This window comes from Xiphophorus maculatus, chromosome 7 (genome assembly GCF_002775205.1).
Source record: "Xiphophorus maculatus strain JP 163 A chromosome 7, X_maculatus-5.0-male, whole genome shotgun sequence".
Taxonomy (NCBI): Eukaryota; Metazoa; Chordata; class Actinopteri; order Cyprinodontiformes; family Poeciliidae; genus Xiphophorus; species Xiphophorus maculatus.
Genome location: NC_036449.1, coordinates 9387416 through 9414953, shown reverse-complemented (window position 1 = coordinate 9414953; position 27538 = coordinate 9387416). Strand labels below are relative to the sequence as shown.

General features: G+C 39.0%; 1 protein-coding gene across 2 annotated transcripts; it reads right to left on the bottom strand.

Annotated features, from left to right (window-relative positions):
* Window positions 1–14990: 14990 nt before the first annotated feature.
* On the bottom strand, window positions 14991–25504 carry LOC102229599 (short stature homeobox protein). 2 transcript variants are annotated; one of them, XM_023336316.1, is made up of 6 exons: window positions 24897–25504; window positions 22982–23190; window positions 19426–19483; window positions 19127–19236; window positions 15579–15791; window positions 14991–15202 (listed from the first exon to the last, which is right to left on the bottom strand). In XM_023336316.1, exons 1-6 carry the CDS (start codon window positions 25141–25143, stop codon window positions 15113–15115), a joined length of 927 nt encoding a protein of 308 aa, XP_023192084.1. In that variant the 5' UTR covers window positions 25144–25504; the 3' UTR covers window positions 14991–15112. The 2 variants fall into 2 exon arrangements, with proteins under 2 accessions (XP_023192084.1, XP_005803045.1); XM_005802988.2 differs by lacking the exon at window positions 14991–15202 and having other exon boundaries at window positions 15445–15791; window positions 19127–19215; window positions 24897–25500.
* Window positions 25505–27538: the final 2034 nt, after the last annotated feature.

Here is a 27538-nt window from a genome sequence, read left to right as displayed (position 1 = left end):
TCATCCCCCAATACCCGGATACCCCTAAACAATGTGTAATTTAATCACAGCCGCTCTGTGAAGGCTTCAGAAGTTTGTTAGAGAAAATTAGTGAACAAACTCCATCAAGAAAACCAAGGAAAATCTCAGGCAGGCCAGGAAGGAAGACGTTGGGTTAGGTTAGAAAACAGCGTACCAGGCTTTGAGAACCTCACCGAGAACTAGTCTGCCCATCTGCTGAAAATGAGCTTGGCACAACTGCAAATGTCTGCCAGGACATAGATGTGTAAAGCTAAAACAAATGTACATTAATATCTCAATCCGATTAGAAATCGGGACCTTTAAATTTGCTGCACACAGACTTTGTCTATCCAATCTTACTTACCTTGAAGAATGAGTGAAAATCTTTTGCTCTTGATGTATAAACTTGGTAGATCGATACTACAAAGGCTCTATGGATTTATCACAGTAAAAGAATCTATTCAGTGTGAACTGAAGGGGCTAAATACAAAGATTTTTGTACACAAATTTTTTTTTTTTTTTTTTTTTGCAAGCCCGTATTATTTTTTTCTGCCACTAAAGTTCTACTATATGTTGGTATATCACATAAAATACCAACATAATAATGAAATAAATCTTAATTTGATTAAATGCGAAAGCGTGAACACCTGTCCGAGGCACGGTGCAAACGGTGCCTTGGTGGTTCACCAAACAGATGTTGATTTTCTGTGTGAACCATGAATATGTTTGAGAAGCATCACACCGCACTGACCGGCCGCATTCGTCATCATTCAATAAGCACGACTCGTATTATTAACACAAGCCAATTTTCTGCTTCTCCTTTTGAAGCTGCACTATTCCATTCACAACCGAACTCACGGAATCTTTCTCTACTCAAATCACATCCCGTTAATTTTCTCATAAATATAGCCTAACACGCCCGTGGGGAGAGGAACATAACGGAAGGAATTTGGCTTCATCGCGAGTGATACTTTATCTTCCTGGCTTTATTTTCTGCTCAGACAAAAAGGAAAGCTGCGAGAAAAAAAAAGAAAGAAAGAAAAACCTTGCTTCCCGAGGTTGATTACACAGTAGATTTATTTTTGTTAGTATGTTAATGCGCGCGCGACATCCCTGTGGGTTTCGCAGCCGTCAATAGCACTCTATAAATTCCTCCAACGCAGTTATAATAACTCACGATGGGGTGATCTGCCCCTCACTTCAAAAGATGTATTTTTGCATACGGCGTCTTGACTGCCGGCAAAGCAGCTGCATTAACAGAATGGAGCTGGAGAGGTGAAAATCATAATGATCATGTTTATTTTGTTAACTGAATTTGTCACAGAAATATAACACGCCGCTGCACTCAGAAGTGTCCTGTAAATAAAGATAATTAGGTAGTCTCTGCTATCTTCAAAGCGAACAGCAGCCCGACTTCATTTGCTGATGTCTCTTTTACAAGGGGATGATCATCGCTGCCACGACAGTCCGGATGTAAACGTCCACGCGCTGCGCAACACCATTTGTTTACGACTGATTCATTTTTAACACTTTATAACAGGCTTATGAATCATTTAGGGCTTTTAAACTGTTGTATTGGCTAGATGAATACTTAATAAATGAATACATTATGAATAAGATACCAGAACAAAAGTATGTCAGTTAAGAAGTGATACATGTGAGTGTTTCTGAGCAGACAAGCGGGGTTTGCTTGCAACATGTCCTCCTGTTTAGAAATCTAGAGGATTCATTTTCATGTTATTTAACATGTGATTTCAGTACATGTGCCAAGCGAAACCTATTCAACAACAACAAAAAAACGCCTCATTTTTAGTTATTTGAATTTCCTTCTGAAGATTTTAAACGTTTTAAAGGTGGAAGATATTGACCGAAATGTTTTTCCTCCGTTGTACGGTGCTGTGAAAATCAAAATATGAAATAGTTTTCTGTAGGAACATTGTTTGGAAAGTTAAGCTCAATTACACTAGCCACCCCATGCCTGATTACTGCCAGGCCTGTCAGATCCCAATAATGACATTTTAAAGAAACCTGCCTGACAACAGAGAGAAGGTGAAAGCATCTCCAACTACAAATCTAAATAAATTTAAGAACAGATGAAAAAATGAGAGAAATGACTCCAGTGAACCACAGTAAGGCATGAAGAGACTGAAAAAGAAGACTTGGAACTGTGGTAGACCTTCACAAGAGTGTCCAAAATCACTCAAGGAGTACGTCAACAGTTCATCCAGGAGGTCAGAAAAGTACCCAGAACAATATCTGAAGCACCTCAGTTAAGGTCAAAAGATTATGATTTAGAAATAAGATAGATGAAGCAAAAAAAAACATTATCGATGGGCGAGCGACAAGGTCAAAACTTTGGCTGAACAAAACGAACACAAACGGTCATTTTACAATTATTAAGAAATATCTTGATGACCCCTACAATCTGCTTTGTACTCTCAAGCCTAAAGAGCAGCTTTTTAGAAGATATGCACCCTGTCACCAACCAGCATTTCAGAAAGAAACTACATCATTGTGACAGTCAAAGATGGTGGTAGTAGAGTGCAAACTTAGAAAATTACCTTCAGATTTATCCTGTTAATGTCTGTCCTGAAGCAGCAAAACGTTGTCGGGCAGATTCCTTAAAGCTCCGTTGTTATGTGTGGATGCTGTACAAAAACCAAACAGTTAAATCATTTCTAAAAATAATATTGGGTCATAGAGGTCTGTAATGTTTCAGCTGTTTGGGATAATTGAAATCCCTGATAGTGAGCTCCTAGTTGAACTTCTGCCAAATTCTTATTTTTTTACATGTTGAAAATTAAAACTGCTCCCAACTTTTGGGAAAGATCAGAAAAAGCAAATAATTTATTTATACATTTACAGTAAGGGGAACCCACTCTAGGAAGAATGAGTTATAGTTACTTGTGCTGAAATCATGCATACTTTTCCTGTTTGGTTATTTATGACTGTTGCGTTATTATTAACTTAATTTTAAAACTGTACCAGTTTGACGTGATCTAATATAAGGCTAGGAAAAGTAAACATCCTGTGCTCTTTGGTAATTTTAGTATAATATATGATGATCTGGAGCCTTGTAATCAAAGCTGAACAATGAGGCCAGTAAGGTTTCATACCTTTAATACCAAGGCGACTGGAGAGAAAAACATTTTTTCTCTCTCTAATAGCCAAAAGGAAACATGAAAAAGAGAAAACAATCAAATTATAAGTTTACAGTTGATCTATATATCATTAGTAAATGCCAGATAAAGCCACCAGTAAAACCTTAACAGGTGTAATCTCACAACAGCTTAGAAGATAATGTTATGTGCAAATTAAATTACTTTACTAAAATAACGCAATATTTGCACAAAAAAAGCAATTTTTTAAAACAGAATAACTTTTTTTTTCTTCCTTTTTTCTTTTTTTTTGTTGTTTTTACTTGCACAGTTCTGCAACATTCACACTGCAATAACTTTAAGTGAAAAAACACATAAGCTGACAGTTTGGACGGTTGCACTTCACAATTGACGAGGAAAGCATCCATGTGTCCACATGCAGCCCGATCTATTTATAAGGTTGCCATTGACTGACATCTACTCCTTAGGCATGCCTGGCTGAGAGGATGCATGTGTAGCTATTGATTACAAGTCAGACGAGTATGAAACACTGGGGGAAGCATGAGATGACTACCAATCAGGAAAGCTACCTTTCCCTGGGGCAATTTATAGACCCATTTGGGTTTATTGTGTGAAATATTGGCCTGTTGTTCACCTTGGGGGCGAGGCACAAGTTCCTCTTTGCGCAGGAGTCCAGAACCTCTCCTGAAGGCACTGCTCTCCACCCGTAACTCTGTGTAATGTGAGAGGTCACTTTTGTGTCTATATAACATTAGACTGTCTTCGTGCCGGAAGACAAACTCAGTGAAGCTGTCAGGGGAATGGCTGGGATTTGTTGAATGCATTTTGTGTCATTTGTACGTCTTGATGACTTCAGGTACTGATTGATCGGAGAAGTCACAGTGCCACGTTGCAACAAGTGTATGATGTGCAAGTTGTTTATGCATAATGGATGAATGTATTTCAACTTTTAACGCCCCTAGCATGTATCGACAGATCCCTTTTGTATTTAAGGTGGATTTATGTTGAATCTCAGTTCCCACTTTGATGATGTTTTGTGCGAGATTATCATCAGCACAGCAATTTAATTCATTTGTTACACATTGTGTGTACTTACTGCTCACTGATTTAAGCCGCATTTAGTTGTGTCTACTGTCTTCTACTCTTTAAGTCAAGCAAATTTAGCGAGTTTTAGATTTTGAACCTAAATGTGAGTTTGTGAAATATAAACTTACAGCAGTAAGTTGTGTTAACTTTTTACTAATTTTGTCAGACCTCCAAGAGTGGAAAAAACTAGATTTTTTAGGTTAGCACTTAAAAATAACTGACAGAAGAAAAAGGCAGTAGTGGGAACTATTTCCCAGAATGCTTAGCGGCATGTTTTTGAATCCTGCGTTGCTCCGTGCGTCAGATGGAAGTGTGTTATGCTTGAGGATAAAGTTCTCTTCACACTAAATGCTTTTCAGCAGAATCCATTGTGACCTAATGTTTAATAAAATTCATCATCAAATCAGAAATTTACTTCAGGCAATTTGAAACAAGTATTTAAATTATTCTAAAGTAAAATAAGTAATGCTTTTAATTTGATTTTGTGAGTAAAAGTAATAGAGAAATGTGTGCTCCTTAACTAGCTGAAGCCAGGTTTTTTTTCTTGCATATTGTGAAATAATTATTGGGTTTAAATACCAGCATTAAACCAAAACTCACAATTCAAGATTAATGAACTTAAAAAACAAAGTTTAGACAACTTGTCTCTTGTTCTTAAATCGACTTCAGGAACTTTAGTTTCTGAGTTAAAACCAATTAAATGTTCTTGTTGACTTAAATTGCATTTTCCAGGCAGCAGGTGGACTTTCATTTTCAAGTTAAACCGTGCATAGCATGCTTACTGTAGACCAAACAAACGTATACATTTAGATGAATAACATGTCCTGTTCACCCCTTTTTGACTTGTTTCCCTTCATTCATCATTAATTTGGAGAAAATGTTTTGATTTTAGCAAAGGTCAAGGTAGATGACACAGTTTTAAGAATTGAAGTCACGCAACTTTTTAGCCAGAAAGTAAAACAATTCTCCTTACTTTTTGCTGTCCTTCGGTCCAGACTGAGAAATCAGTTTGCCTAAGTGAGTATGTGAAAAGATATGAATTTATTGTTTATTGTACCGTTAATGGGAATATCTGCCAGTGTGATTTCAAATGTTGTAAAGTGAAGGTGATTCATTAATAATCATAAATAGCAGTAGACACGTTTGCTCCCTGTCTGTTAAATGTACCACATGAGAATGCTCTGCTATGACGAATGTGGGTTGAAGACCTGCTGCCAATCTGAGCTGAAGCCAGTCAATCATCATCCTGGAATTTACCGCCGGGGCACTTTACGGTCTTTTCTTTTGACGTATGCTTGAGTTTCTCCTCGTAATCAGATTTGCTTTCCTGTTTAGATTAGGTTTTGCCAATATGAACATGACCTGAACTGTTTGTGCCCACAAGCTGAACAGTATTGACTCTGTATCGCTCTGTGGTGGGACTGAAGTGGGTTTCCTTCAGGAAAACGCAGCTCGTGATTCAAGCAGCCCGGTTGGAAATCAAACTCCCGTCTGGTTGTGATTATTGATCACATTAATATGCAGCGATGATCTTCTCAGGGTAAATTTGTTGTCTAAATGCTATTTTGAAGTTGTGTAATTACAAATAGCTTTGAAGACGACTCCCGCAACGAGATTTGACGTTTTAAAGAAACAGATTTTTTTTTTTTTAAAACATCTCTGTTTGTTAGTGAGTACATCAATAAACGACGTTTCAAATGGAATTACAATTCAAACCCTGGCCTCAATGTTTATTTATACCATATCCGCACTGTTTAAAAAAAAATTAAATAAAAAGTGGGAAAATAAAACGGTGGTGGATTGTGTATTTATTTTCTTTAAGACAGAGGAATTTATTTTAAGGGAAATGTCACTTGACACAAGCCAATCATTTTTGTCAGACTTTAATTTGAGGTTTTATCACGAAAACGTTCTGCTTCGTTTAAAATTAGGATATAGACAGAATAGCACCTTTTGAAAATGAGACCTTGAAGCTGATATTAAACTTTTCAATAAGTCCACATGTATGAAAATGTTTTTAATTAATGGTCTGATGTAATATCATCTTAAATGTCACGTTTTCATTAGCTTTAAGCAACAACAAAAAATAAAAAATTTATGAAAATAAACAATTAGAATTTTTAAAAAGGACATTTAAAAACTAAAGTCTGGTGGGAATCCAAAATAACACAGCACAAGAGGAACACAAGGAACCAGGATGGTGGGAATATCAGAAAGACCTGATCAACAGAGATATTAAAGCTGTGAGTTTATTACTTAACAAGAATCAGGTCATTGATTAGCAGCAGGGTGCGGCAGTGAGGGAAGGCAAGGAAATGGGAGAAATGGCCGACAGAACAAGGAACCCGAGTATAAAAACCTATGAAATACCAAAATAAAGCAAAACACAAAACCACTTTCCCAGAGATCATTGCAATATGACTGCATATTATTTTGTGGCAAACATTAATCAGAAATTCTTATTGTTGTCTTTCAGTAACTTTCTGCTTGTGACACTTCCACAACGGTCACATTTGCACCCAAGCTGTGGATCTCTGCAGCTCCTCCAGAGCTACCCTGGGTATCTTGGTGGCTTCTCCCCTTGATGCTCTGTCAAAAGTTCAAAACTTGGGATACTGCTTCATAACCATCGGACCAATCTGACATATGTGGGAAGATAAGCTCAAGTTTAATAGTTATGCATTTTTGTGCAAAATAGTGGTTTTTGCAGTCATGAAATAGCTTCATTTGGGACTAAATGTCAATGTCTGAGTATAAAAATGGAAGCAAATTGACTCATTTTTAACACCAAAAGAGTTAACATCAAAAAGAAACTCCTCAAGCTATTCAAGTACAAGAACTGAAACGGATAAAAAGAAAACCATCTTCTCTTGGAGTGAAGAAAAGCCTCCTTCAGACAATTAGCCGAACTACTGATCAATATTATGATGAAAGAAAGTCTCGCTCCTTGAAAACAGAACATAAAGACATTAGGGATCACTTCAAACTTTTTCAAAATATATTGTTTGAGTCATGTAACTAAACAGAGGCACATTTGGAACCGACTACTGATCGACTTTGTCAATAATCCGGTGATGTAGATAAATACCTTGACTTCGTATGAGGGAGTAGCCATTTAATCTTCTATCTTTTAGCATGATAAGACAAACAAAATAGCATGGGCAGTTTATGACCCATCCATCACGTGTACTTGGACCGCTTATACATGCAGCATCAGCAGTTCCCATGGAACCTGTCTCCACGAAGGTGCGACTCTTGGCTACGACACACATCAACTACCATTAGCAGCATCATCCGTAGCGTCGAGGAAAACCTAAAATACCTTCCAAAGTTTAAACTTGAACAAAAAGTAGCTGCTGACATATCGGGGTTTGATTTCAAGCTGACGTTTGAAAGAAATGTTGTGTTTCTACTTTATAATCTGCTTGGATTACAACAACAAAGGCCGAACGTTTGAACTGAAATTAAACGACTAATGAGTGTAACATAAACAGCTGAACGGTATGTGAACTGACGTCCCACTGTTTAAGCTTTTTCTTTTTCCTTCCCCCCTTTTTCTATTTTGGAACTCCAAGTTCTTGATGATTTCCACTTTCACTGCAGAGAGGCCGTGTTGACTCAGACTTAAAATGTTAGTTTTAATATAGCTTTGCACTGTTGATGACTCCAGATACATTTATGAGCATTAGCCAACAAAGCAAACCAGAGTCTAGCCCAAACAAACCGGGATGAAAGGAGGCCTTTGATCCGCGGCCGACTGGAGTGACTTCAGCACTTCGGCTCGATTGTTTTCAGCTGAGGTTTCTCTGGGTGGCTTCACTTCAAGCTAAAAGTGAAGCTGCCAGCGCAGGATTTACCCGGAGGATTTAAGAACCGCAAAGTTGTTTTACGAAGAACTCGTAAGGCTCTCGGCTGCGGAGGCGACGCTCGCCGCCGTCCGTGTTTTTTGTGACGTAGCAGGACAAAAATCTCCGACTTCACATCTTCCAGTTGAATGTGCGCCGTCGTTACGGGCCTGTCACTTCACACAATTGCCGGTGCCTGCCGGAGCTTTACGCCGAGGCTACGGCGGGCCACATTCCATCTGATCATAGTTGTGTCTGACGTTTCAAAGAGGATTATGAGAATGAAATGTGATAAAAACTATTTTCACGTGACCTCTGAGCACTTGACCTCTCGCGCAGCCTGGCTCAGGCGGCTCGTTTCCCAAAGCAGCCAGATCGAGGAGAGAAAGGAAAATTGCGGGGAGAGGGGAAAGAAAAAGGAAAATCAGATCAGCAGCATAATTTGGAGATCAAAACAGGCACTGGAAATTAATGTGTTCTTTCATGCTAAAACATGAAATCATCAATGGTTGTCTAACTTTACATGGCCGTGCTGAAGAAATCGTACTTTTTTTCCCCCCGTTTTTGTTGCACGGCAGCCATAAACTCTAATGATGTTTATTGACATTTTAAGTTATAGACCAACAAAACGTGCTATAGAATTTATCATGTTTTTCAATGTGTTTATGAAATTTGAAAAAGCGCGGCATGTATTTGCATTCAACCCCCCTGAGTCGACCCTTTCTCTGGTTTGTCTAAACAGCTTTGCGCATCTAGAAACTGACATTTTTCCCCCCCATTCAGTCTCAGTCAGATTGGATAGGCGGCGTCTCTGAGCAGCAGTTTTCATGATTTGCTGCAGATTATCAGTCGGATGTAGGGCTGGACTTTGACTGGGCCATTTTAAAACACGAATATCCTTCGACCTAACTCCCGTCTCAGCTCAGGCTGTGTGTTCAGGGAGTGTTGTACTGCTGGAAGGTGAGTCTCTGCTCCAGTCTTGAGTCTGTTGCAAGTTCGTAAAGGTTTCATTCCAGGCCTGCATTTAGCTCCTCCCAACTCCATCTTTCTAGCAACTTAATCCAGCATGATCTTGCCATCAGCAGATTTCACAGTAGGGATAGTGTGTTTGTGGTGATGTGAATTGTTAGCTTTCTGCCACGACTTGTAGGCAAAAAAATAATAATTAATTGTGGTCCCGTCTGACCAAAACACCTTAATTTGCTACATAACCATTTCAAACTTTATAGCTCTCTTTTAATGTTGCTTTAGTCTTTACACTTTTTAATAAATGTCAGTTTTGTAGAGTGAGAAATAAATAGTTTTACAGCTAATAAATCCTCCCAACTGAACTGTGGACGTCTGCAGCTTACCGGAGGCCTCTTGGCTTTTTATTCTGATTAATGCTCCGTTTGTCCAGCCTGGATGCCATTTACGCGTAAAAATTTGAATACTGCTCATGGGATGAAAAAAGACTGAGGTACTCTTTTGAAACCTAGCCCTGCTTTAACCTACCCACAGCCTCATATTTGACCTGCCTGCTGTGATTTTTTGTTCTTCGTGATGCCATTTGTTCACTAGTTGTTGAGAAGCAATATGTTTTCCTCAAATCTTCATTTTAGTTCTAGAGTGTGTAAATGAACATTGTGGGTGTGTGTGTGGTTGAAATGTTTGTTACCTTGTGGGTGTGTCGTTTGTGGCAGCCATCTTGTGTCCCTGCTAAAGAGGAGGACCGCCTCAAACCCAGCTCTGTTATAAGAAGTGCAGTGGTAAGAGCTGGAGTTTGATTGGTTGAAGTTTGAAAGTAATTAAACAAATAACATGACTAATGATTTGTTCATTTACATACACAAAATGTTTGCCTGTTATTTTATTATTGATAAATAATTGCTAGTGTTTACATTGTGTGAAAGTTTGTTTTCTTTTCCCTCCCCCCTCATTCTTGAAGGTTGAGGTGATTGGCCGATTCAAATTGAGAAGGCGGGGCTTAACTAGGTTAACATAGTTAAGGTTAACCTAGGTGGACATAGGTGGACTTCTGGATGTAGCAGAGAGACTGATGGGAGGGCTGCCATTTTGAATTCTGCTGTGATCCCTGAGAACTAATTAACCAGCTGTGTTTGCTCTCTCAGTGTAGCACTGTAATACTCTCTAGCAAGCATCAGATGACTTCACAGATCAGTAGCATTTAGACTAAAGATTAAATTATGCATTGGTCAATTTGATTTACCTTTTAGAAACCCTCTGAAGCTCACATGTCAAACTCAAGGCTTGGAGGCCAATTCTGACCTGCCATAAGGTTTATGTGACCCTCCAGGCTCTAGAGGGCCGTATAAATGGACCCTTCAAGCTAACAGTTGTGCATTTACCATCGCTGCATCAATCAAATCAAAGTATTTATTCCGCGTACTGCCAAGTAACATTAACATACAAAGATGTTTATTATTTAACTTTAAGAAGTTGTCATCGAATTCAGAGAAAACTGTTAATAATTTTACAGTCTGTTGATAAGTAACTTTATCAATACATCCTGCTACCACCGGACATTTGTGAGAACATTTGTGATCTTGATTAAAATGAATCTCTCATCCCGGCTCTAAGGCAATTGGTTGCATTGGATTTTATTTAGGGGTATCAGATTAAATGGACTTGGATAGAATCACTTCAAACATGTCAGATTTTTAATCTTAAGAACTAGGGGTGGACAATAAATCAATAATAATATGCATCATGATAGACACATAGTCAATATCAATAATTATTATGTTTGATGTTTGATAGAATATTCTTATATATATATATATATATATATATATATATATATATATATATATATATATATATATATATATATCTTCCTAAAAGACTTCGTATGAGGGACTTCGTATTTTAATTACTTGTGTCATTAAAATAATGACACAAGTAATTTTTTTGCCAAAACATAATTTGGGTTAAAAAAATAATAAATTGCTTTTGGTAAAACATGACTTAGGCAGTTATTTTAGGAAAGTGACAATATATAGAATCACTGAACTCCGATCAGGAACCGCACAGCATTCTGGGGGATGTACGCAGAGGAAAGGTATTAGCCACTCAACCAGCTCAACAAGGTTGCTGCCATCAAATAACTCACTCAGTCTTTACCTAGGAATAACCCACTGAGTAACTTGCGCATCATCACTTTAAGGTTTCACCACCGTGCCTCATAACTGCTTAAAAATTAAAACAAAACAGCATGGAGTGAAAACTGTGGATTAAACAGGAAAGGTCACCAGTTGGGCAGTATCTCAGATTTTTCAAAAAATCAATGACTATCGATATCCACTGATATGAAACGCTCATAGCCCTGATAAAAACCATTTTCATTCAGATTCCTTGTGTTGGTCTGTCACATAAAATCCCGGTGAAACACACTGCAGTCTGTTGCAATGTGGAAAAAAAAAATAAAATAAAACTGCAAACAATTTCAAGAAGTACAAATAGTTTAACATGGCCCCAGTACTGCAGGAAAATCCATTTGGTAACATAGAGCAGAAGTTCATTTTAATTTAAAAATAAAGTAAGAACAAGAAGCCACTAAATGCCCCCATGCTCACACTGTCTGTCCCACACACCCTCACCAGCCCCGTCTCCGTTAAAATATTATTGTGTACTTGTTACTTGTGGCCAACATAAACAGCTTTATGTGCTCGAGCATGTTGACAAAGCAGCCACATGGCTCATTGGCGGCTGATGGATGGCCGTGTGTGCTGTGCTAATTATTAGCACACATAAAAGGATGCTGTTATTTCCAGACCAGGCCCCAACCAGAGGGGTCAGCGGGTAAATACAGAGCCATCAGTCTGCAGCTATATCACTCAATCTTGATGTATGAGCACAGATGTATAAATTAAAGGCGCAGCGACCTTGTTGGGGGTACCACACTCAACAGGACGCCATTTGGGCTAATTCTGTGTACAAGCTTCAAACAATAACCCACTATAGCACAGGGAGTAATTACTTTCTACACACACACACACACACACACACACACACATCTGGAATTAGGCTCCCAGAGGAAGTTAACACACTTAAAAAACAGAGTCCAGCTATAATAGATGGGCAGAATTTAGCATGTGCAGGTAGAACAAGTGGATGGGGCGTGCCGGCTTCAACTTACTGCAGTTCGTGAACTTCTCAAAATAAATTGCTGACATCAGAAACAAAACCAAAAAAAATAAAACGTTTTCTTTTAGAATGCATGCGCGATTCCATCTATTTAGCGTCCACGCTCACAGACTTCCCTGACCGACTGCAGCCACCCCGTCTTTCACTGATGACATTAAGGCCGTACTTTCTACACGTTTTCTTTCTGCATCCGGCTTGACAAACAGAGCAAATCGGGTTGCATCTGGACTTCACAGCAACTCAATTTGCTCTGCTGGCAAGTGTTGCAGAGTGCATGCAATGAGTGTCTGCTAAAACAGAACCCACATGAACGTCAGCCTGACATTGATATCGATCCTCAGATTGCAACAGTTGCTGAGATTCGACTACAGGCTGGCACAGAGACACAGAAAGAAACTGCAACAAGAAAAAAAAATCCACGTTTTTGAAAGGCTGCTATATGGTTAGCGGTCTTCCTAATTCATATATTGGACTTGTTTCATTAGGCACAACTACAGATGCACCAGTCATTCAGTGGAGATCAGAAATGGACAATTTTCCATTGATTCATTTTGATTCTGAAAAATTTTATTTTCCCCACCCAATTCATTAAATGATTTGAAAACACCAACAAACTGAACATTCCTTCCATATTCAGTCTAGAAACGGACCATTAGCATCAATTTCAATGTGCTTTTTTAAGTTTTATTAAATAAAATAAGATAGGGACATATGTTTTCATACGTATATAAGAGTAATCTTATAATTCCTTCATTCTCTATTGGATTTAAAACAAATACATCTATCCAAAAAAAAAAATCAGAGTACGCAGATAGGAAATCGGTAACAGCCAGCAAAGGTCTGATTGCACTCCAAGTTACAACGCATTTTTCTCCACAAAGTCAGATATTTCTGAATAGTAAAAAAAAATTATTTCAAAACTCAAGTACAAATATTTATAGCTTTATTGATATTTTACTCGTACAAGATGTACATTCATATTTTTGTGACTCAAAAAGGGGTGGAAACAAAAACAGCTGTACGATGACTCATGTATAGGCATGCTTGCATATGAAATGAAAATCATTTGAATGGGTACAACGAATCCCATGGAGAATTGTTTTAGTTCAACCGTCCCTGAAATCTTTGTAAACTCAGACACGCTACATTACCGGTTTGTTGGGGGGTTTTTTTGTTGTTTTTTAACACTTTTTCTTTTTTTTTTTAGGCAAACAATGCACTACGGCCACGCCTCCTAATTCAAATTCAACACTTAAAAAAAAAAACAATACAAAAATAAATGCAAAGCCATGTAAAAATGTACACTTGTAGTTCAGCTATTTCATCTTTCCATAAAACTTTCAGACAAAAATAATAAATAAAATAAAACACCCATAGGTTTAATTTAAAATGGAGACATAGATAAACATTTCTAAATGGAGGTCTGGAAATGTAGAAAATGTTTGGAGGTATACATAGATCTGAAAATGATCTACATATTTGGTGCTGCAGTGTTATTTTTCTAAATAAAATAAAAAAAATCTTTGAATTTAATTGTAATATTTAGTTTAAAACAGTTAAAAATAGTCTGGATTATCTGGGAAGGATTGATTTTTGCAACAACAACAAAAAAAACCCATGCAAAATTAAGCTAATTATTCTGAAAACAAGGGCCTGCTTTGAGTTGTAACCCTGATTTGATTTGTTCATAATTTAGAATAAGTTAGTTTTTGTTTTCCTTTTGTTTCTGCAGCATCCAAAAACTGTGCTCATGTCTTCCCAGACAGATGTGCCCCTTGAAACAAAATGTCTGAATACGTGTGGATTATGTGGGATTATGGCACCTGATTGAATTTTCTTGATTGAAATAAAATATGCACTGCCATTAAAAATCTGCTTTCCACCAGTGCATGGAAAACAACCAAAAACCAAAAAAAAGTTTCTTTGTCATCGAGGATTAACTGCTAGCTGTTTTAACTTTTGTTTTTTGTTTGTTTTTTTGTTTTTTTGCTATTTACAGTATTGCACTTAAACTGCACACAATTGCATTTCAGTTTGACTGATGCTTTCTTCATATTTTTCAGAATTACAAAAAGCAGAACACAAAAAGGAATCCCCGTTATACCCTTTGTTCGTCGTGATGATATCAAAACCCTCCCCTCCCGTCCCTCTTTAATTAGTAAAGTAGTATCTGCTTGTAGTGCCATTTGTAAACACCCTCGTACAAGACCTGAAGTGCAAAGGCTATCTTCACTTCTTTTGCCCAAGATACAACACAACAAGAAGGAAATAAAGACAGAGAGAGAGCGCACCGTGAGGAGGAATTCAACCCGAGTCCGGCCATCACAAGTCCAGCATCGCACGACAACGTCTCTTCCCCCTCCCAAAGCGAAGCATAAAAAACCAAAATAATATATAGAAAACTGTTGCGTTTGTTAACACAACACAAGTCCACGAGAAGAGCGACGTTGGATTGGGATGGAGACCTTTGACTTTGACCGTTGGGGGTCGTGGGGTGGGGTGTTGCTGAACGGCAGTGTTAAAAAACAGCTGTTGAGAAGTTGCGTCAGGTGGGAGACGGGGGTCCATTTAGAGCTCATGCACTCTGCAGCAGCAGCGGACACAGTGGTTGGAGAAAAATATGGCCTTTTTTTTTTTCTTTTCTTTTTTCTTTTTTCTTCTTTAAACTACTGAGCAGGGTGGAAAGGTGAAAGCCATTCCAAAGCTTTGGTGAGGTGATGTGTGGGCCTGCCCCACCTTCCCCCCTTTCTCCTTCTCTACCCGAACCCCCCCAACCCCCCCAAAAAAAGCTCAGCCCCTCTGCATGTCAAAAGAGACGGCAGCCAGCGGCAGTGAGTCTCTGCTCTCGACCCTGCCAGTTTGCTTTGTTCTAACGTCCTCTGGTCTGACGGGGGGCCCCCCTCCCCGGCCTGGCCCTCAGACAGACATCCACATGTGTTTGTACGGTCCTTGGGATGTGATCTGTGCCTGGAGTGGACTGAGCCACTGGCCCCGCAGAAGTCCTGCCTGTTGGGCGAAAAGTAAAAGGTGATTTCACTGGTATTTAATTACCGTTCTCTACAAGTGGTTTGTTTTGGCAGCTGGTTTTGTGACAATTTTCCCTCCTCCTCCTTCTGCTTTATTTTCTTCCTCCACTGTTCCCTCCCCTCCCACCTTCCACACACACTCCCCTTCTCTCTGTCTCTCTCTCTCTCTTTCTCTGTATGTGTTCCTCTCTTTCATTCTCACTCAGTGTTTTTGTTTTAGTTTAGTTTTAGCTCATGAGTGTCACGGCCCAGTTTCACAGGCCCAGTCTTGTGTGAGAGGCGATTATGGGCATCAGGCGAGCGGAGGGGCAGCCCGGTGGGGGTCAGAGTCCCAGAGCCTCGGTGTGTTTTCTTGCCTTGAGTCGCAGGTCGGCAATGCTGGAGTTCTTGCTGTTGCTTTTGGCGGCCGCCGCCACCGCCGCCGCCGCGGAGGCCGAGTCGGCGAGGGACGCAATTGGTAGTCCGAAGGGAGGGGGCGGGAACATCAGGTAGGGGGCGTGGGCGGCCAGGTGAGGGTGCAGGTGAGGGTGGGAGTGGGTGACTCCGTCCAGCTGTAGCTGTGCTTGAACCTGCAGAAGGAGCAGAAACAGGGAGTTTAGTCAGCATGTGTGCAAAAAGGAGCGGAGGATTTAGGTTTCACAGTCTGACGCTATTAAGCTCCCCCTCAAAGCTGTTGCTTACGGTATGTTTTCTAAGAAAATAGCAGAGGGCCACTGTCGACACTTTAGCCCTTTCTTCATGTCAGCTATTCTAAAAGTTAATGAATCATACATTGCTCTCAGACACCACATTCAATTTAATCGCCAGGAATCAAAGTATTTCCACAACCCCAGAACAGATCTCTTTAACTCTGCAACACACGGGCTTGTTACCCTGATTATGTATTCGATTGCATAAATAAACAACTTTTGCACTAAAAAGACATTTGCACATTTGGAGTTATAAATATTTATTCAGACATATCCCTGAGTCAAGCAGAAAAAAAAAAAAGAAATGAACCAGAAACCATAAGGAGCATAGGATATCAGTTTTCACATTCTTGGCAATTATTTTATAAGAAGTAGGTGAAAATTAAGCATCAGCGTACTTCAGAGGGAGAGAGCTGAGCCCTGTTGCCATTTCTCGTGTATTTCAAGCACCACAGGGGAAAAAAAAAGAAACAGGAAAGAAGGAAGAGAAAGAAAAAAGGAAAGAAGGGAAAGAAGAAAGAAAGAAAGAAAGAAGTAAGAAAAGAGAAGAAAAGAGGGTGAGAGTCACTAAAGTACTTCACGCTTTATTCTCCAACCAAAATAGAACTAGCCAACGCAAAGGCGAAAGTTTTTTAGCTCGAACTAAATATTTATTTTTCACTTTGCTTCCTTTCAACTTGGCACGCCAAATACCAAAAAATTACTGCCGTTAAAGGCAAATGAAAGGGAAAACGAGTCTGAACCACAAATGCATCCTGCTGAAGGCATCCCAAACAAAAGCAGCTGCAGACAACAAAACTCACCCCAATAAATATACTTGCGCAGCAGGGATGGGAAATTTCAATCAGTAAAAAACGGTGGTAAAAAAAAAATAAAATAAAATAAAAAATTCATTGTGAAAACAATAAACGCTAATGACGTTTGAAAAAAGTGAGAATTGTTAAGGTCCCTGAATTTCCATGACTGTATACATAATTTGAAAATATGACTGGATGTCATTATTATGTGTTTTTAGAGGTGAAATTAATGTGCTTAAGCAGCTGCAGTTGAGGCCAAAATTATTCATACCTTCAGAAGATTTATATTGTAAGCAATCTTTTTATTTGGTTGACATGATTCTCCTGACTAAAAGTAAGGTAACAATACTGTCAGTGTCTTGAAACTGATAGGGAAATAGCTAAAATAGCTAAATAGCTAAAAAATTGGGGTTATTGATAGGAGGATTTCCAAATTCAAAGACTCTGAGCTCATCACCAAAGAGAAATCATTCAAATGACACAGAAAAAACAGTGGGTAACAATTACAATATGTGTTTGACTGCTGCATGCAAAGGAGAATTTATATATATATTTTTTAATAAAATCGAAATACAAACAGATAAATACTTGTTTTTAAAAGTGATACTCATTTTACATTGTTTTGGTACCTTTCAAGAGATTTCCCTCTCATTCTCAATAGGAAAAAAATTTCTTGGTTGAATAAAAATGTTGGTATATCAAAATCTGGCAGGGGGTAATCATAATTTTGGGGCCTAACTGCATCTGGCATAAGTTAAGTTTCACTTTTAGAGTAGTGTTTGCATACGAGTCTGTAACTATACCACTAACTAAAATAATGAACTTTTAAATGCTGTTTATCATCTCTTTTATTGCACTTCCCATACATGCAACACGAGTGAAACATTAAGTCCATGTCGCCCATGCACAGACTTCCAAATAAAATGCAACACCTACTGAAACCATATAAAAAAAAACCCTCTACTTTCAATCTTTGTGTGTCTTTTTGTGAAATACACCATTGCACATTTGTAATTTGACACACAAAGCACGCAATGAGAACCTTGCTTTGGAGAGCTAAGGTAATGAGGATCTACCTCAGACCTTCACCCCTGCGAACCTCCAGCCATCCGCTGCATCTGTGCATGCCCACAGTTGGTCTCAGCCTCACGCGGCGCGCCTCTCTCAGTATGCAGGCCTCCGAGCCTCCGCCCCTGCCAGCGCAGCTCAACGCCAATATCCATCAGAGCCCACTCCATTCCCCCCGCTTTCATCATCCCCTTTTATGTGCTCACGCCTGCCGCACTGTTGGCTTAATTAGGCCGCTGCTTTTCACGAGGGTCAAGCAGACAACACAGCAGTTCGGATGCAGGACCACGGCAGCGCCTGATCAGATGAGTGTCCACTACTTCTCTCTCTCTCTCCCTAAGAGATGAGATGGAAGGAGGTGAAAGGTGCACCAAATTCTGATGTGCTGCCTCTCCGTTCAGCATGAAGCGGCTGCATATATGCATGTTTATATATAAAGTGCAGAAGGTCTACTTTGTCTCCACTTCCTCTAAGGCTGGTGTGAGATTCTGGCAATATGATATAACCTTGAGTAAAATAAACCCCACAGTTTCATGGCTGTAGCGGAAAATTTTAACACAGGAAATTATAGCTCCAAAAAATCTTATTTAAAACATGGTAAAAAATGTTTTACTATTTACTTTTACAGATATAATGTAGCGTATTTTGTGCTATTTTTATTCACAGAATTAGGCGAATATTTAAAATAAACTCGCTGCTAATTTAGATTGACTCAAATGGCTCACTGGACAAAGTATTAAACCGTTTTGCTGTTTTGATCTTTACAGGGCAACACAAATGGCACTACCTACTGACTGTGCTTTTCATAATGGGGAATGGTTCCAAACAGCCAAATTTGTCTCTTTAAAGGAGGCTTCTTTCAGCCATCTGACCAGCAGCGTGCAGCAACAGGTGTTGCAGGGGGAACATTGTTTATTCCATACCTCACAGAGTTGGAGAAGACCCAGGTCGCTCCAGCATTTTCCAATTAAAAGCACTTTGAACAACAGGATGTTGGAAAAATGTCTACGGTTTTGAAATTGTCGCTTTCTGAAAACCTCTAAACCAGCAACCAGGCCTCGCCTAATTTCCTTTCAAATATTAACGCGCATAAACACCACGCAAACAACAATTCCCATCCTAACGTCTTTTTAAAAGAAAGAAGTGTTTCTTTTTATTATTATTATTATTATTATTATTATTATTATTATTATTATTATTATTATTATTATTATTATTATTATTATATTATTATTATTAGTAGTAGTAGTAGTAGTAGTAGTAGTAGTAGTAGTAGTAAATTCAGCCTCAGCTTACACACTCCCTGAATGATTCGCGATTCATGTTTTGAATCTTGAAAGCATGGCCTACCTGTTGGAAGGGCATTCGCAGGGCGCCCATATTGACATAGGGTGCCACTCTGCAGGCGTCCAGGTGGCTGCCGCTGCCCAGAATCACACCTGGGGAGAAGGGAAAGATGTCTGTCAGGCAGCCAGACAGTTGTTGTTATGTGAGATGAGGAGGTCACAAATTTTTGCACATTAATATATACAAAGAAAAAAATCTTGAATCACAAGCAACTTTAAAAAAAACAAAACTATTCTTAATTGAATAATATCACGTGGAGAATATGGCTGAAATAGCTGAGAGGTGTTGGAGGTTTCATTTACCTTTGTGCATTTGGTTTTCTTGTTTTCGACATTTCGCTCTTCTGTTCTGGAACCAGACCTGCGGCGAAGAAGAGGAGAATAATGCATTAAAACTGTTAAGAAGAGGAAAAGCCACAACGTTTAGTTTTACAATGAATGCTACATTTATGCTATTAAGACTATTAAAAGACAATCTATGTGAGTAAGAAGAAAAGGAGGGATAACAGTACACCTTAGCAAAATGTAGCAACATGTAAACAATGGCATTTAATGTAAAATGTTTCCTGGTTTTCTCAAATGTTGACTGCGTGGCGTCTTTAATGACTTTATATTTTTGTGTTTTTTTGACGTAAAGCCCTTTGAACTGCCTTGAAGCTGAAGTGTGCTACACAAATTACCTTGATTGATTGATTGATTGATTGATTGATTGATTGATTGATTGATTGATTGATTGATTGATTGATTGATTGATTGATTAATTGATTGATTGATTGATTGATTGATTGATTGATTGATTCATTGATTGATTCATTCATTCATTAAACATAAAAGATATCTGAATTCTAAAAATAAAAATTAAAACCAAATATATAGAATTAAAAAAAATGTCTAGGACAACAGCTAATTAAATGAAAAAAAATTACAAAGGAACGACAAGAAGATTAACAGTCTAAGATGCCACGATCACACAACTGAATAATAATACAAATAAACAAATAAATCACTGTGATGACGTGTCGTCAACCATCTCCCAGCCTGCCTTTTAAAGCTGCGGGCTCTATGCGGGCCTGCATTGTTAATCGCCGTCAACTTAATTTGCCTCGTTGAATAACATTATCTCCCCTCCCCTTCGACCCCCGCAATGATTATCATTTACAGATGCGAAATTAGCGGGTCGGTCCGCGCAGGCGGCAGACTTGGTGATGATGACGACTCACAGTCAGGGCGCCACCAGCCCGTTTCCAGCTGCGCAACGCAGCCGCGTGCATGCGTGGGTGTTGCTGCAGCAACAGGGGGGCTGGGGGGGGGGAAGGGGATTTGGGGGGACAGTCGATAAACGGGGCCATTAGTGACGGAGGGAAGAAAAATGGCTTGAACATAAAAACTCTGTCGCCTTAAAAATACATCTTGGAATATTTTCCTGGCTATACATAAAAATAAATAAATAATTATTATATTATATTATATTATATTATATTATATTATATTATATTATATTATATTATATTATATTATTATTTAGACTGTGCTGTGTGAGAGAGGAAGGGAATGTGTGGGGGTGTGTTGGGGTGTGTGGGGGTGTATGTGTGTGTGTGTGTGTGTGTGTGTGTGTGATCAGCTCTTCAGCGGTACAGACGTGTTTATCAGTATCCCAGGTGATTTTTGCATCCACGCAGCAGCCCTCCTTCAGATAAATCAAGGCTAATATTAAGACGGGCCCCGGATCAATTCCAATTACGCGCCAGTATGTTAAGCAAAGTGAACTACACTAGTTCAGACAGTTATTTCTTCATTAAGGGCCACTCAATGATGCGCTTCACAAATACCCTAATCTCATTTCCCTTTTGATTTTTTATTAGAGACAGTGAATAATGACATTTAATTTAGCGGCGCGCCAGAAAACCCAGAGATATTAGTCCTAACCGAATTACTGCCTGCTCCTCACCAAGCTCTCATAACTTTCAATTAGATTCATTGACAGCTGCTCGGAGCGCAGGTTCACAGCCGAGACAACGACCCTTGCTGCACGACACTGTAGAAAAACATGTCAGGGTGCACTAAAAAATAAAATAAAATAAAAACAGAGCAAGAAGAGAAAAGGGGGGCTTTCTGAGACTTTTCCAGGGCGAATTCTGTGCGCTTGCAATCCACCTGATCTGAAGTGGCGACGGGTGGGGAAAAAAACAAACACTAAGACTGCTGTGACTTTGCAAACCGCATGCAACGCCGTAAATTATTCTAATGAACACACTGTATTAGCTGGGACGGCAGTTTCACCCCCGCATCGCGTTGTCAACTGCGGTCCGACAGTGTTCAGCTCCAAAAGTGGTGCAGTCGCCGCGCTCATAAAGCTCTGTGATGGGGCTTATTCATCCGATTAGATAGATCTGAACAGCAGCAGAGTTGCTTCCACAATCGAGTTATTTCTAATCTGTTTTTATGGGGACACTACATCAAAGCCGGTGGCAGATATTGCAAAGAAAATGAGGAGGGATACGAGTTGACATAAGAGCGCGTCCCTTGAAGCGGCCATTCAGGCTCTTCATTCATTTTAATCATTGTTGTGGAGTTTTTTTTTTTTATTATTATCATTATTTTTTTTTTCTCCATTCCCTCCAACACTCTGCAGGCCTACCGCTGTGAGTTCAGTAGAGCTCCTCACTTCCTGGGTCATTCATAGCAAATCACGTTGCTTTGATATGACAGAGTGCAACCAATGAACCACCTATAAGGGTAAATGAATATTTCTAATAATTGTAGCCCATTGCAGAGGACGCAAGCTTAAAAAAATGCACGTCTAAATATTTCCAAGTTGTTTATTTTTTTATTTTTTTGCCTGTATGGGAATTTATCCTAAGGGTTGCATGGAGTATTATATCTGACAGGAATGGTATAGAGTTTTTTTGTTGTTTTTTGTCGTCACTTGTTCTGACATCAGTTTATAACAATTAATTGGAATAGACGTGTGAGTAATAAACAGCTGTTTATTAGATAACATGGGAATGTCTTTAAAAAAACACGCAGATAGCCACTGATTTTAATTTTTTTTACATTTTACATGTAATGGTCGCATCTTCTTAAAAAAACAAACAAACAAAAAACAATCTGTCTACATTTAGTTGAAATTAGCTTAGCTTTAATCCCTTGTTATATAGGCTAAATTTGAACCGAACACATGGGCTAAAAAGCTAAAATGTTCTAAGCTAACTAAAGAGACGAAGTAGAAGAACATGCTAACAGGAAATAGATATAACGTCATTAGAGCGCGTCAAAGTGCTGTTTTGGAGTTTATTTTTTTACATTTCTAATTCATTATTATTATTACTACTATTATCATTAATGCTCATGTTGTTATTAATTTGAGTCATTTTAAAAAACACGAGTAGCCCAAAACATTTGTTGTAAAAAGAAAATAAATAAATAAAACAAAAACAAAAAATTGTGTTTTGACAAAATTATAAAGGAAAAAAAAATTACTGAAACATTCATTTTCAAACATATTGCTACATTTTCCCGCACGTTTTAATGGCAAATTAATTCAGAACCTGACTGCAGGTTTTGCTTTTAAAGTCAACTCTATGCGTTACTGTGTGGCAGTCGTACGATTCTCATTAAAGTGCACACAGATTTCCATGGCACAATTAACCAGAGCTTGCAGCAATAGTTGCAACACATTCTCACTCCCGACTCGTCATGTATTGACGAGTCGGGACGATTTCTGACCATAGTTGCCATGATGTTGAGTTCCACTACAGTGGAAATCGCCCCCTTTTTTTTCCTCTCACATGCATGAGGATTTATTTATTTATTTATTTTTTTCTTAAATAAAAGAAACTGCGGTTACTCCCGTCCTCACCTGCACTCTGGCCTCAGACAGTCCCAGTCTCTGGCTCAGCTCCTCTCTCATGAACGCGTCCGGGTAGTGCGTCTCGTCGAAGAGCCGCTCCAGCTCGTTGAGCTGCTCCAGGGTAAAGTTAGTGCGACTCCGCCGCTGCTTCAGTTTGCCCTGCGCGTCCTCGTCCTCGGACTTCACGTCGTCCTTCTTCTCTTTGCACTCATATATTCCTGTTGGGAAAGATGCGGAGAAAGGAGGACAACTGAGTGGGTTTTATCACAAAACACACACACACACACACACACACACGCACGTTTGCGTTAAAAGCCACATAGACTTTCCCAATATTGGGTGCCATATCCAGCCAAAACTATGGGGGCCATCAGGCCTTATGGAGCCTGATAGTTTGACACCATGCAGCACAATAAAAAAAAACACACACACAAACCAGCCTGATTCTTGAGGGATGAGGCCTGTGGCTGCATTTCCAGCCTCCATTAGGCAGTGTGTGTAATGCCAGCGACGTGTAAATCCGTCACATGGCCATGTAAGTGTCGTAAGAGAGCGAGCTACAAAAGAGGGTTACATTAAGAAAGAAGAGTAAATACTCACCTCTGTAAAATCAGATTTCTTTAATTTTAGAAACAAACAAACAAACAAACAAAAAAAGTATTCCTGACATTCACGCCACCACCCTGAAAAGCTGCCCCAGTTCAGGTTTTCTTCTTTCACAGTGAAGTCACTGCTTCTACTATTACACAGATGTCAGCTGTTTGAATAACTGATCTGCTCAGTGGCAGTTTTATTTATTTATTTATTTTATTTTAGTTTTTGCAGGTTGTAGTTCCTTTACGTGAAACTGTTCCTTCCTCAGACTGAACGCTAATTGATTTACATAAAGCTTCGTTAAGTGAAATATCCCCTTCTTTCATCTCTGATGGCAACGAGGTGCAGAGAAACAGAGGAGAGAAGCTAATCCTTAAAAAAAAAAAAAAGTTAAAACTGGGAAGTAAATGTTTGGAACCAATGGTCACTCACTGTCTTAGCTCCAGAAGGCCTGTAAACTTGTTACAGACATTTTAACATGCGCAGTCGCTTTCATTTATTTATTTTTCTAAATGCCAAAGAAGATATTTCACTTTACGACTAATGACGAACTATACGTGACTTAGCTGGGAGCTGCAGAAAAAGGAATGAAAAGCGTTCAAGAGCGCGGATGGATACACACAATAAAATTAGGACGTGAAGTCAACACCGTAATGAAATTTACAACTGAAGTTTTTAAATTGCAGTCATATAAAATGTGACCGAGAATATTGATATGGCATGCAAATAGAAATTTAAAAAATAAACAGATCGCATATTATTGCAAAAAAAAATGCAGTTTCTCTTTACTATTATTATTATTATTATTATTATTATTATTATTATTATTATTATTATTATTATTATTATTATTATTGCTAAAGACTTAATTTTGAAATCGTAATTTATACGTTAAACTACTTCAAACGCATTATAGAACAGCTTACACAGACGACTGGAGTCATAAATTCTTCTTCTTCTTTTAATAAAAATTATGTCTGAAAAACATGAAATAGTTAAAGCGCTGCTCAAGCGAAGGGCCCGCCTCCTCCTATGTGCAACAATCTCCGAATAAGGTTTTAACTTCCCTTCAACTAAACTCGTTCAAATCCACATTTAAATTGGTTTGTTTTTTTACGCCCTTGATTCTGAATGTTATTCCTTCCGATGCAAAAACAGCGGATGGATGTCGAGATGTTTTTCGCCGACACAACACGGCTTCTTTCCCCCTTACTTCGTCTTCTTGTTCGTCTTCTTCTTCTTCATTTTTTTTTTTGTAAAGAAAAAAACAAACTAAGATAAAAAATTAAATAAAAAATAAAACAACAACAACAACAACAAAAAGGCTCACCCTCAGTCGCCCGGGAAACATTAAAGTCCTTCAGTTTCTCCTTCTCCAGCTCCACGTGGTCCTTGTAGAGGTGCACCGGGCAGTGGTTGGTGTCCGTAATGTCCTGCAGGTTCGTCTCCGGGCTGCCCAGCTCCCGCGCCCGCGTCAAGCCGCTCTCCAAAACTTCCCTGTACGTGATGCTCTCTTTGCTGCTCTCCTTGCTCTTCTGATCGAAAGACTTCGACACGAATGCCGTAAGTTCTTCCATGGCCGCTCGCCTCTCTGTGGCTCAGGCAGGGGTCCTGTTTCGGGTTTTGTGCTGTTTTGATTTGCCTCTTTTCGCCTCGTCTTGTCCGCGTCTTTTAGAGGGTGAGAAACAAAATCCACCGTGCGGTCGCTCGGCGTTGTTCTTCTTTGCACCGCTCCTGCTGCTGCTGCTGCCGCTGCTGCTGACGGCTCTGCGCTCTTTTTCTGCGGAGGCTGACAGCGGCGACAGGGATAGAAAGGGTGGAGAGGAGGTGAGATCACTCCTGCTGTTGTGGCTGTGTATTTGAGAGCTACACTATTTATACACGGCCACCTCAGCCCAGTCCTCCCCACCACCACCCACACCCACTCTTTCCCTCCGATCTCTGTGTCTTGGGCAATTACAGGCCGCCTCTGCTTTGCAGAATTCAACTTTCAGCAGCTTTTTCTTTTTTTTCTTCTTCTCTTTCTTTCTTTTTTTTTTTTAAACCCCCTTCCTTCCTCCTTCTCCTTCTTCTTCTCCTTCTTCTCTCGCAAATCAATCACTGACGGAGGCGGTTAATTGAATTACGGGGTCATTAAAATGCCCACGGTGCCTCACTCCTGCTGCAGGCTGCGTTATGGCTGTTACGTCTAATTAATTCAGAGAAAATGTAATCAAGGTGATTGGGAGATACAAACGCAGCGGATTGTTGAGTTGCCGCTTCGTTTCCTTGAGCTGATCAATTATTTTTGCCACAAAAGCCACCCGAAAATCCTCCAATCGGCTGACGGGATTTTATGAAAGCGGAGGCAAAGAAAAAAAAAAAAAAGAAAAAGGAAAAGAGAAGAAAAATACATCAATGGAAAATGAAATATCTCAATGTTTATGGGAATGTAAACACTTTGCAACAAAAACAAAAATGCACTGGCTCCTTTATAGAGGTCAAACATTTCCTACCAGGGTAATACTTATAATAATAATAATAATAAAATAAATAAATAATACTAATGCTAATAAAAATATGCAAAATATATTTTTATTTCAGGGAAATAAATCATATGAATGTAATAATTGCCGTTTGGCTGTTATACATTTAAACCAATTATTTATTTGTTTTCAGCGTTTTCCTATAATCCTCCGCGTTACAAATGTGAAATAAAAAAATCAATAGACACCAGCAGTGAAAAAATAAATAAATAAATAAATAAATAAATAAGTCTCTCTCTATTTTATAGGATTTTCATGGGGAATGAGCGCGAGCCCGTAATGGCCTTAACGCTATCTGCGTTGTTCATCAGTCCAGCCCGCAAAGAGGCACAAAAGGCCGGGAGAGGAGCGCGCTCCCCTGGGTCTGTCGCCCTGAGCGGCCCGCCGCGGTGAAACCCTCATATCTCAGCTCTCTAATGACTCGGTGTGATGTCTCTCCATTTATCAGCGAGCCCCGCTTGCACTTCAGTGCGGGGCTGAAGCACAAGGCGAACTTTCTCTCTCCTCTCTCTCTTTCTCTCTCTCTCTCTCTCTCTCTCTCTCTCTCCCCCTGTGCCATGAACTGCGCCTTTTTGTCGTTAATAGACCTAAATCCTCTTTAAGACGCAAATCTGCGCTCCCCCGGTCGTGTGCCGCGACATCGTTCCCCACAATAGAAGTGGCGCTCAGGAGGCGTTTGAACTGAAATAATCCACGAATAGGGATTAAAAAAAGAGGAGGCAAAGAAAAAATAAATAAATAAATAATAAATAAATAAATAAAAAAAATGCAACATGATGTAAAAGCGATTCTTTGTTTTTCTTTGTTCTTCAGTGATTGCATATTGCTTCGCAGACAAACTCAATTGCGTGCGAGAGTCTCCGTCCGTTTTTCCAAAAGAGGTATACTTTATTTTTTTGTTCTAATAGTTTTCAAAAGTGCACTGATAAAACAAGCGGTTAGAATTCAACCAGTAAGTCATATATATCTATATATATATATATATCTATATAGATATATCTATCTATCTCTCTATATATAGAGATATAGACCTTGTAAAGTAAACTATGCATGCATTGCAAACTTAGAAATTATTTACCGTGATATTCAGGAAGGTCAGTGGTACAAAGTGTGTTTTTAAAATTGGTTATATTTAGTTTAATCCTGTATTTTGGACATTAGTTCTTACATTAGTGAGCAAATTTAGTGAAATCAGGAATAAAAATGAAACAAAAAATGATAACACTGTACACAGAAAGTATAAAAACATTTTCTGTACAAAATGTAGATATTAACAACATATTTTTCAGTGGAATTTTATCGTGTGTATAGTTGGTACATAGTCTTAATTGTACCCTGTACGCTTCTCCAATTTTACAAGATGAGTTGTACTTCCATCAACATTTCCAAACTCAAAAGATGCTAATCAGCAAAAATCACGTATTTTGTTTGTGGAAGGAACAATGCA